Genomic DNA, 12712 nt, shown 5'->3' with positions numbered 1-12712 from the left:
AAAAGCAAATTCTGTGAGACAAAAATGAGCAGAGGGAGAGAGAGGGGAAGGGAGAATGTGGAAGAAAAAGGAGCGGAAAGCGAGATTCATGGAGGGATTGGTGCGAGGAGGAGAGAGGATGCCATACCCCAGATGCCATGGCTCAGATCTGGTCTGTGACTCATGCTAGCTCACTGTGAACAGATGGTTTCTGTGGTGCATGTGCGCACACAGATATTCACAAACGTCACACACACAAACACACACTAGTAGAGCAGCAAATTAGATGGGCCAATTAGATATGGCTGCCATTCTGTGGCTGAGGAGAGGAAAACTAACATGGCAGAGGCCTATTGAAGCAGGAGAGCTGTGACAGTGAGGATAGGCTCAATGGGCCTGTTCATTAACCGATACACTCCCAGTATTTTATCCAGCTCTATGCTAATCACTGTTTATGAGCTTAACTGATGGTCCAGACTGACATAAACATGGGAATGTAAAAAGTCTCATGTTAAGGTAAGATTAACAGGTAAATGATATCAATGGTAGGGTTCTCATAGAAAAAATATCGAGCACTAGGTCTGACAAAGATTTTGTTAGGGTGAAAAAAAAAATCTCAAATAATTTGCACGACAGCTTCCCTTTTCCTCACCCTCTCTCATACTGAGCAACACTCTTCTCTGTCTAACATTATATTGTCAGAAAATTGATTTTTCTTCCACACCATGTGCCTGTGAGCAGGAAAACTCTATTTGCTTTGTGTAACACGTTGTGGCTCCCTTAAAAAATAGACAAGGCGTGTAGAGTTTTTAAGCTTGAAGACTATGCTGCAGCACAAGTGCTGAAATTTCAACAATAGTTGAGAGTGGTCATGATTAGCTCAAGCGGGTGCCTGGTAGAGATGCTGCTCTGATCGGTGTACTTTTCAAGTTTTCCACTTTAGTTCAGTTTGATGCACTACTGTGATTGAATGCTGTGAATATTTTCTTTCATAGTTTGTGAGAGTACCTCATCAGTAATGCTGTGCAAATGATTTTAGAATAGTATGTTGCAAAATGAGGATTAAGCTCAAGTCCCGACACTGTTATTATATTTCACCTTATGTTTTCAGCAACATTTTTTAGTGTTTTTGTTTAGCTGTAAAACGGGAACGTTTCTGACCCAGCCAGTGGGTGGTGCTTTGTTTTGGCTTGATTGTTTTCAACATGGCAGCCATATGCTTTCCCTTGTTAGAACACTTTACTGTGGTGCCCAGCAGAATTTGGGCACCACAATTGGTTTCTCAGCCAGAGGAAATCTTTATATCCAGGCTTTTGAGATTATGATATGAATCCTAGAATAAAACATAGGAGGAAAACTCTGATTTATTCAAATGGCCTATACTTACAATGCCAGTTTTGATAAATGTCCACATGTCCCTTTGGTTGGACTGAACCTTTAATCTCCTGACATCTGGGTCCTGGCAGAGGACAGGAGGCCTGTGGATGCTGTTGTCAGCTCCAGTGTTATCTGATCTATCTCACAGTCTGTAGCCCAGGTCTTGTCTCTGCATCGCCATCACTTTGTGTTTTAGGATGCAGCTTTAACCTTGACTTTCACACACATTGCAGCAGATGCACAATTGTGTATTTTGCATATGGACACCTTTTTGTTGCCAGTAGCTGATGAGTCTAAACAAACTATGCACTGTTTTGACAGCTTTTATTAATTTCTTTTATTAAGATACTGTTTCTTAAATAATTAAATATCCTCAGAACTCAAAAATTAATAATCCAATTTACTTGTTAAATGCACATATGGCTCAGAAACACTGACAGTGATTTACATGTAATAAAACACTCAAATCTATATGCTTGGAGATACAATTTGGCAAAATGTTAGGCTGCATGTTTGTGAGTGTTAAGAAAGATCTTTTGACAGTGTGAAACATTAGGCACATGATGTGTGCATGTTCTGTGAGCATATAGCGAAAATATTAAAGATCACAGGAAGAGTGATTGATAGGGAATCAAATGCCCTGTACTCTTTGACTGATGGCTAAAGACTGACAGAAAGTGAAGAGCAGCTTCAAACGAATGAAAGGAAGCAGCGATTAATAAGCAGGACAAATTGTAGGCTCTGATGAAGACAATCTTCAAGCTTAATTACACACTATGTCTTCTGTATTGAACAGCGCTGAAGGAAGCTGACATATGCCTGTGAGAACATGGAGTCCAATTAAACAGGCACATTTAAGGTTAGACTTCATAAATCAACCAAAATGAGCAAATCAGTGTATAAACACTATATCTTTCTTTAAACAACTGAACATTTTTCTGTGTGGGTTAGATAAGAATCTATTGTTTACACACCAGTCTTTAATTCTAGTTGCAGCCATACATACCTTTTGTTATTTCCATAATGTGGAGCACCATGGGACCTTATTTTGGAAAATTGATCCTGTTTTTAATTGTGCCATGAATTACATATATGAAGATTTTCAGTTTGAAGATAATTTTGCAAGTCTAGAAAAAAAAAATTGTCTCTCATTGTTGACTACAGTACTCTTTTTTTTTTCTGAAGTACGATCCCATGGAGGACTCCAGAAGGGGAAGGACTTATGCTCTCTATATCACTCATTAAAATGACCTTGATTCTACAAATGTCTTAAACATGAATTACTTACATTAATTGCTACTTAAGTAAAGGATCTGAGTGCCTCATCTGTCACTGTATTAAACATAGAAATGGTCATAAAACATTAGTAAAATAAATAAGTAAAGAATAATTTAATATCCCCATCCTTTCACATCAATTCCACCACCAGCTATTCCAGTGAGTCAGTTTGTACCAGATGCTGCTGTTTTTTTAAAGTTCAGTTTACAGTATTCACTTATTTCCCACAGCGATAGGTTTTTGAAAAATAAGGGCTATTTCTTTGGCATGTCAGCACTGCAAGCTGTGCAGTGGCTCCGGTTCTCAATGGTAGTGTATGTGTGTGTTCACCCAGGTGTGTGCCGCTTCAGCTGTATGCAACATGGACAGATTACACCATGATCAATTCCTTTAGGAACTGAGCACACTGATTTAGCTCACTAGCACAGAAAGGTCCTGATAAAATCAAATAAAACACCTCTGCAGTCTGAATTTTACAATTTCACAATGAAATTCAAACTGTTACCCATGACGTGCAGCTACATTGTTATTTTCCATAAGAACTCTGAGGATGCACATAAAAACCTCTGATCTATGTGTTTCCTCCTCAATTGTTTAGGATTCAGAGTCAGCATTGTTGTACTGGCAATAGTTGTGTGTTTTGCTGTGAGGTGCAAGCTACTCCAATAAAATGGCCACACGCTGGGCTAGAATAACCTGCCGTCTTTTGTTCTCAGCTGTTTCCACTTGCTCCTGGTCCCTTTTTAATATCTTTGGTATTTTTTCATCCATTTTCATAATGCGCTAAGCTTACCACTGGCTCCTCTTTGTAGCTCTTTTTATATCCTTTTGTTTGCTTCTCCCATACAGCCAGTTTCCTTCCCTCTTCCTATCCTCTTCGTGTTATCCTCTTCGTGTTATCCATCATCGGTTGGCATTTTGCCAATGAGTGATGCATATCAGCTCTCTTTTACCGTTAATGAAATACATCCCTTTTTTTCTCTCTTTCTCTAAGTCGCTGAATGGTACTCTCCCTTTTATCATTCATAGCATTCTTCAGTTGTGTCTGTCTGACTACCAAATGCTATCATTGACTCCTCTCTGCTCTGTGCTCTGGGAATTTGTCTAGTACATACATGACCTATGACTAATGAGCGCATCTCAGTTCATATCAACCAGCCAATTGATCCATGTCAACTCAGACATGGAGTTGAAGCATTTAAGGTCAATTATTTTTTTATTTTTTTCATTACAAAAAAAACATTTTATCTGTTATTTACATGCAGTTCTCATCTCTTGTGGAGGATGCTCACAGCAGTAATTGCAGAGCTCAGTGACAGTAGTGCAGCGCTTTTTCCACGATCATATCTGGCCTGGACACACTGCCAATGCCCTTGACTGGTTCATGAGCAGCAAATACTGTAAGCAGCCTCACTAATCAACTCCTGGTGGAGCTGCAGGTTGGCTAATGAAGCTTAGGGGATGTAAGACGCATCACTGGAGCATGGGGTAGTGGCAACATGAGCAGCACATGAACACAGCTGTGAAACAGTCAAATGTGAGCTAATTCATCTATGTATCCCTTTCATCTAGGGATGCACAATATTTGATTTTTGGCTGATATCCGATATACAGGTATATAAAACTCATTTTGCAGATAACCAATACCGATATCTGTATATCCACTTTTTTCCACCTTATTTTAGTGATTAAGTCTCTTCTGTAGTGGAATTAACGTCATTATGTATACTCTTATGATGGCCCACCAGCAGATGGAGACATGAAATGCAATTCTTTAATATATATGTTATATTCATTCATTGTGCAAAATAAGAAAAAATGCTTCAACTTAGTGTTGATGTTTTCTACATGTTCACTTTGTAAATTAAAAAAAAAAAAAATCAGTTTGTCATATCGGCAGAAATCAGCATGTTGGCCAATTCCAATATTTCAGTGTAAAGTCAATATATGCTGATCCGGATGCTGATATTATTGTGCATCCCTACTTTAATAGCAGTATTTTTCAGAACATTACTATGTAAATACCTTGGGTCTTTAGAGACACATAATTATACACATACAGTATATAGTCTGTTGTCACTGCTTAATGGTACTGCCCAAACAAAAACATTTTCTTGCATGTAATCACAGATCACAGTCAATGTCTTGCTTCCATTGCAACATGGTTGGGTACAATGTGCACAGTGGTCTGACCTTGCATGATCATACTTAAGCACCAATTCTCGCTGTTTTTCTGATGTATCTTGCTTGTCACTCAGCGTAAACATATAATTTGCAGCATCAGTCACTTAAGAAACCAAAACCCTCCTGTGGCTCACACGGTAGAGGAGGGGTTCAGAGGGGTTGTAAGCCTAAAATGGTCCCTCTCCCTCAACCCCCAAGATATGGGTTTATATGTATATGTTTATATTTTACATGCAATACAACTGGTCTGTGTTTTTAGGATTGGTTGAATTTATTGTATTTTACAACAATACCTGCACCAGCGCTGCTTGACTGACTACATTAACCTTAAATTTAGCTTACTAGATTTTTTTGGAAAGCATGCTCTGCCAAGTGAGCACTGGATACGTTTATGTGTTTTCTAAAAATAAAAATAAAGCTGAAAAAAAAAAAGAACATAAAGGAAACATCTAAAAAGCAATCAGGTCTGCTCAGCTCTGCAGTGGTGGTACATACTCTTTGTGAGCAACCAAATGAGTCAATGTCAAACCTGCTAGTTATTTACAGCAATATTTGTACAATGCAGTAAATATTGGAGGGAGCAAATGAAGGAGTGTGGTTATAAGTAGCTCAGTGTTTGTGTGATTTGCGTTTCTGCATGGGGAGGTAGAATATTTTGTACACAGAAACAGTCCAAACCAATAGCAAAGCTGCTCATGTGAACGGATGAGGCTCCCTGCAGTGATCTTTTCTAATCCTGAGCGCCTGAGGGACTTGGCTCCAACATAAGACAATGCAAACCAAAAGACACTCTTGACATCTAAATTTGCAGAGACACTGTTTTTTAGGGCTTTTTTTGCAATCATATTTTCTAAAGTGTGATATCTGAGGATGCAGAGAGATTGTGCTATATTACTTAATCACCAATCTCATGGCTTCTTACAAACAGCTTTACATTAAATTGTTCATCCTCGCTTGTTGCATGAAGAAAGTGGAGAAGTGCATGCAATCTGTGGTGTCATTATTGATTGGTGAGATGAGAAGCATATACACAGTGTGTGAGAGTGTGTGCTTTCAAGTGTGTAAACTCTGAACTAGTCATTTAATAGATTATAGCTGAGCTATACGCCAGGATGAGCGATGATCAGTGCGCTTAGTGGGCATTGTATTCTCCTGTGTTTGTATTGCTCATGAGGAACCGTTGAAGTGTCCTTGAGTAAACACCTGTTTCAGACTGCGTTTGTGTGTGTGTCTGTGTGCAGGATATGTGTGCTGCTCCAGGTTAACAAAAGGAAGATTAAGAGCATCAGCAGCAAGACCCAGGGGTTACAAACCATTTCTTAGTCCAGTGAGACTAAATTCAGACATAACACAGCTATATATAGACTGTGGAAAAACCAATATGTGACAATAAAAAGGAGGAGGAGATGATTGAGATATAGCAAGTAAGAAAGGGAACAAACAAATCTGCTATAAATAAAAACAAAAAATTAAACACAAACATTCTGTGTATTCCAGGTCTAAGTGTGAGTGAGGAGCCTCCTCTTCACAGAGTGACCACCGGCCCTCCGTCAACAGATCATCAGCGAGGGACACCATGTCGCAGCAACAGTCTCCAGCCGCCCTCGACCCCAGCCCTACCCCGGCGCTACCTGCCTGCTCAGCCAAGAAGCTCCCCTGGAGGTCAGTAGACGTTTTTTAAGAAAACATAGCATGAGTCTTGGTTCGACCAAAAGTGGGGCCCTTGGGCACAGATAAGCAGAGGGCCTCACCACTTCTTCTATTTGAGAGCAAGACACAGATTTTGTGGTGGTTTTGTGTCTCTTTGTGGTTGTTTTGTGACTTTCTGTGGTCTATTTGTGTCTGTTAAGCCATAAATGCGTAGATTCAACTACAGAATTAATTTGTTCACTCAGAATTGAATTGCTATAACACCACTTTAACACCAAAATCAGAACGTTTATGCAGGGGTTTTTTAACTGGAAAACCCACTGAGAGTAGGTAATAGACTCCTCTCCCATTGTCATTGGCCCGGAGATGTAAACATTGCACTGATGTAGACAAGTATTCCTTTCTGTGCATTTTGTTTTTTTTGTTTTTTTCTGATGTGTAATTTTAAACATCACAGACAGGGTGGAAAACAGTGAAAATGTTGCTTCTTTTTTTTTTTAATCTCTTATTTAATCAGTCTCTCTTAAAGTCAGTGCAGGCTAAGTTTGGAATGATGTTTCAGCACTGCTTGGACAGAGATGGACACTATTTTGTAATGATGTCATACATCGCATCAGCAAAGGGGTTAAAATCAGTGCATCCACCCAGGTGTTTATTTCCATCACTTTCATTAGGAGCTGGAGCTGATAAATACTCATGACTACTGCATAGTCATTTGCCCTGGTGGTGCATGCCGATTGTAACCTTTCCCATTAAATGCTAAAGAAAGATGTTAGTGGGGTTTTCTTATCTACAGTGGCAAACAAGCTTAAGATTTTATGAGAATTTCTAGAATTTGTGGTAGCATTGATTCTACGTGAACAAACGTCATTCCTAATGTGTTCATAAAGGGAACAGATAGTGTACTCACCTGTATATGCCAATGCAATCTGAGCTTTAAGCATGTGAGAGAAAAGCAATGTTCCACCAGCAGCAGACTGTGTCTTATTGTCACATGCTGTTGTCGCATACTGTATGTAGTGAACAATTTAATAACCAGCAAACCATGTTTTATGTATGCAGTGGTGTTCAGAAGCTGAGGGATATTCTAAAATGTCAAAAATAACAAGTTTTACAGTCAGTACTTGGTAATCAAAGAGCAGGCGCTTATGTTCTAGATACAATACATTGTGCAAATGTTAAATATTCATATTTTGAGGCAGAGCGTTTTCCTTTACAACTTTTATTTTTCAACTTTCCTCTGCCTCCATACAGTGTAGCACCTAACCAAACACAATCTCCAGCTTTCAAGGGCTGTTGAAAGTCATTTTAGGAAACGCTGGAAGCCACGAACTTAACATTTCCGCACTTGCAAGATCACCCACAGAATGTGTTTAACTGCGTTAGAGATATCCAAGGGTGGAATTGCCTTTCAAGTGTTCGTTATGGCCATTTGTTCCAGCGCACTCCCATTCCTGATGACAGCACTTTCTCATGTCCTAGAAAATGTTCAAGTACCAAGATCGAAGAGCTTAAAATACCCCTTGAACTCATAAAGCTTTGGTGAAGTTTAATAAAACACAAACACCACATATTTAACATGTTCTACTGCTAATAAATGTTTATGAACTTCATCGGGTCACAACTGTCTCTTGGTTGACGGTGGCAATGTTCCCAAGCGAGGAGGCACACTATCAGTGATGCTTTTCACACGGTTGTATTTTCACACATGGAAATTAACACCAGAAGCCCTGTAGTAGGCTGTCACACCTCTCTCACTCACACTTATCTCATGTCTTTAAACTTTAACAGTGGCTGATTGAATAGGAGACATATAACTGTGCCATCTCTGCTGTAGTGTGAGCTGAATGTCTTAAAAACGAACTCAACTTACAAGGGCAGAACACGATCTGGACAGCAAAACATTGTAGAGATGATTGTTGTTTTGTTGCCAAAACAACCCCCCCGTCCTCCGTCCGGATCTTAGTGATATTGTAGGAATGCAGACAGTGTAGCGTCTCTGAGAAAATCTCTCTCACCTTGTGTGTTTCTGTAGGCTAGACACAAGCTGATTTTAAATGTGCTGTAAATTATTGATGAAGAAATACCTGAGGAGTCACTGTCAGCCTGCAAGTCGTGCACAGACACTAGCCTGCTTTTTATCTGTAGCTACTATATTCAATTTTTGTCTGGCTTTCTCAATACAGCACAGATTCACATTTTGTCAGACATGCGCATACACATCTTATCAGTCTACAGACACCTCTGTCCTGCTGAGCCCCCGAAAGCTTCAGACAGAAAACTTCTGTGCAGAGAGCCTTCAATACGCAATAAGCTTTCACCTGACAAACACAAACACATACAGATTTTGGCTATGTTAATGGTGACTTTGATCTGGATTGTTTATCCACAATTTTGTACTGTAGCACTGTAAGTGTGAGCATGAACATTTTGGAGTTACTGGATGGCATGTTAATTATTTTTCTTTGTTTTGATATCTGTTTACTCCTGCTTCCAGTAATTTTGCTCAGCTGTGCTAAACACCTCACAGCAGCCTCTTGCAAAAAAAAAAAATGGCAAAGTGTTTGTTTAAAGAAGACTGTACACTCCAACTTCAAGCACAAGTTCAAGACAGTCTTGCAGGGTTTTAGTAACAGTGCACTTGGCAGTAATGAGTCACTCTGAGAGCCACATTTGCATGACCACACCAACACATACACAGTGAACACACACACATACGCTGTCTCTTCAGGCCTGAAGTATCTCTCCAGGGTTATTTGGGGGATTTGTTCAGGATCAGAGGCTTCTCTCCCATTACAGGTCTAATTAGTTTCTTTTCAAGGCCTCTCTCCTTCTCTCCTCTCTGCTTCACAACAGATTCCCTGCTGACCTCCTGAAACCTCCTTCCTCATTCACTATCATCTGTTTTTTTCTTCCTCTGATTCCCCCTTTGAATCACTGTGAGCTCCTGGGTCTCACATTTATTGTTTCGAATTCAGCTACTTTCTGTCCTCCCACACACTTCACCTACACTCTGCGACAGAGTTCCTGATTGTCTTGGCTGCAAAGTTTGCAGCAGAGTGCAGGGAAGGAGCTGATCGGCACATCTCCCCCCAATATGCTCTGCTTCACTTTGACCCAGCTAGTCCCATGGGACATAGTTATACAACACAGCAGGGGGGAGATAGCTGGAGATGAAAGCAAGAGGGTAACAGAAAGATTGAAAAAAGTTAGGAGAGGGGAAAATCAGCAAAGAAATGGAAAAGAGAGTGAGGAGTCGCCATGGAAGGATGGTTGGTTTGGTGCTTGTGTGTGTATGTAGGAGGAAGTTTGACTAGCATAATGTTATATGAATACATGGATGGATTACTGACTGGACCTACCAGACACAGGGCCAGGGGGATCTTTGGCCTTCACTTGCAAAATGTCCCTCAAAATGACCCCAAAAAGAAATAAAGAAGACCACAAAGAGATGCAAAGGAACTCCAAAAAGACACAAAATAATTACAAACACGGGCAAACAACCACAGAGACACTGAGTTACTATAAAGATACACAAAAAAAACACAAGGAGCCAAAAAAATAACCGCAAAGCAAGACAAAATGACCAAATATAACAAAAAACATTATGTCAAAGAATCCCAAGCGACTACAAAAAGACACAAAACAACCACAAGGAAACACAAAATCTCTACAAAGGGACATAGAATGACCAAAAATAACACAGGATTGCATAAAATAGACATCAAATGACATAAGTTAGACTCAAAATTATCTCAAAGAGGCCCCAAAAGACACAAAACAACCAGAAGGAGACACAAAATGACTACACAGAGACATGAAACCACAAAACAACAACAGAGAGTGTCTTGCTCCAATATAGGACAGGTGGTGGGTCCCTTTGCATATCTGTGCCCAGGGCCCCATTGTCTCATAATAAATATTGATATATTATATATATATATATATATATATATATATATATATATATATATATATATATATATATATATATATATATATATATTAATATAAATAAATATTGGCTTTTTAATGTGTAACTACTATATTTACCTTGTCATCTACAATCTAAGTGTCGTTGTGTATGTGCTTTTCTGATTGGCCCCACTGACTGGGTTTTTCCTTGTGGATTGACAGTTGGCAGGAAGGAGTTTCAGCGGAGTTCAGAGGTCACACGTTCTCTCCCGTCCTCCCCAAAGAGGCTGGCGGTGGTTCCTCCCAAACCTCAATCCCCGGGTGAGTCTTTTTTTTCTCATTACCAAAACATATCATACAAAATTCACAAATTGTGGCTCCTAATCTTCCTCCACCAGCCCACCTGTCTACCATCCCAAACCACTCTGAAAATATTCCTCACATTCATGACCTCTTCTTAATCCACCCACGCCCAGAAGACGCTTGCATCCATTTCAAATATCTTGTGATTTGATCCATGGCAGTCTGTACTTTTCTTCCTCTTGGCTCTGCGGTGGTAAAATAATTTTCACACAGTATTTCAGAGGGGCCTCCAATTCCTTGCTTGCAGAGTTGACACACATCTCCTCCGGCTACACTTCTCTCTTTGCTCAATTTGCCATTTCATGAAAACGCTGCTGTTACTGTTCAACCTTCTCTCTGCTGCATCTTTTGCTGGACCTCTACTTCTCCCACACAGTCACAAAATAAAAAAAAACATTTTCTTTCACTCTGACTCTAAGCACTGATTCTGTTGCTTATAAGGATTTTTTTACAGGTATTGAAAGTCTGCAGCTCCCATTTGCAGCTTCTCTGGATGGTGTGCCAACCAAATTTTAGCATGTTGAAATGATAATTAAATTTACCTCATGAATAAGCCTTTAACCACACCTTAGCAGGATTACACACACACACACTCACACACACACATACACTAGTCTCTGCAGCCCACAAGGCCTGCAATCACCTTTTCTCATTGTTTCCCGCATCATTATTCCTCCTCCACCAACCCCTCTGTTATTATCTGCATGCTGCCTTCACTCTCAGCCACATGAAGTCATTTAGTATTCACTCAACTCTCCATAACCTTTCAGGTAGAACCTATGTCTAAGTGTGTGTGTGTGTGTGTGTGTGTGTGTGTGTGTGTGTGTGACTGCAAAAGAAGGAGACATGATTTACATAAGACTTCTAGAAGTCGTTTTCAAAGACGGGGAGTCTTAAAGTGCCTTCAAGGCAGAGACACTGATGAAGATGTAATATTGAAACATTTGCTAATATTTGCAGTTTTGCACATTTTTAGAAGCGAAGCCTGAATTTGTAGATTTTATGCGTCTTTTTTTTACCTTTTGATGTTTTGTTCTAAAAAAAATTCAGGGGGAAACACCCCCATTTTAGATTTTACTAGCACACATACACTTGCAAGTATAAGTCCAGTATGTGTTGGATTAATTCCTTAATCTAAATCAGCGTTTAACATCCATCACCATTATAGCCATATCATACCTTTAGGTGCCTTCCCCCCTTCTTAGTGAATTCTTTGTCTCTCCATTCTCTTCTCTTGTCTCGTTTACCCGTGGCCCACAGCACTCCCCTCATTTTATCCCCCACCTCCCTCTAACCGATCTTTCACTCATTACCTGGGACCCTGCACCCCAAGCCCAGCCTCCTGTTACCATGGATACCTCATGCTTGAGTAGGCCTGAATGGTATGGCTTAGGCAGGTGATGTGGAGCTGCAGTGATAACCTTATTGTGTGTGTAGACACTGGCGGCTCGTTGTCAGTCTGTGTGAACATACAGAAGGTAAAAAGAATTTTGTATATAATGCTGTGTTCTGATGCTGTGTTTCTCCACAGGCTGGTATATACTCACACTGCATGACAAGGTGACTCACACAGAGGTTAATCGGCCTGCCTGTATGTCAACTGCAGCTTAATGGTTGTATGCCCCTCCAAGGGAAAATGTTTTTAGCACGTTTGTTTGTGACTGGCCCTTAAATCACCTCCTTTGTTAGGGGCCTTTACTCAGCGTGCCCAATGTTTTCACACAAATAAAACACACACAATACACTCATACAAGTGTACTGTAACATTCTATATACATTATTGTATGCAGCAGCTCAATCATTTCTTGATGATGATAACATTCGTCAGGAGATTAGATGGTCCATTATGAGGAACACCAAAGTGGGTATTACCCCAAAGGCTTCCTCTCTGGAGAAGATTCAATTAACTTACTATCATTTATCATGTGAACAGAGTCGTTAGCAAGAGGTTAGGTCAAATCTCCTC

General features: G+C 40.0%; 1 protein-coding gene across 1 annotated transcript in view; it reads left to right on the top strand.

Annotated features, from left to right (window-relative positions):
- mtus2a (microtubule associated tumor suppressor candidate 2a) overlaps nucleotides 1-12712 on the top strand; it is a 47154-nt gene that overhangs the window by 28073 nt on the left and 6369 nt on the right. Inside the window, exons 5-6 of the mRNA XM_042498575.1 lie at nucleotides 6316-6480; nucleotides 10606-10704. Of these exons, the coding sequence (XP_042354509.1) occupies nucleotides 6316-6480; nucleotides 10606-10704 (264 nt within the window). The remainder of the gene's footprint in view (nucleotides 1-6315; nucleotides 6481-10605; nucleotides 10705-12712) is intronic.

Source organism: Plectropomus leopardus, chromosome 13, assembly GCF_008729295.1.
Source record: "Plectropomus leopardus isolate mb chromosome 13, YSFRI_Pleo_2.0, whole genome shotgun sequence".
NCBI lineage: Eukaryota > Metazoa > Chordata > Actinopteri > Perciformes > Serranidae > Plectropomus > Plectropomus leopardus.
Note: the sequence above shows the minus strand (reverse complement) of the source record. Positions and strands in the feature narration are given on the sequence as shown.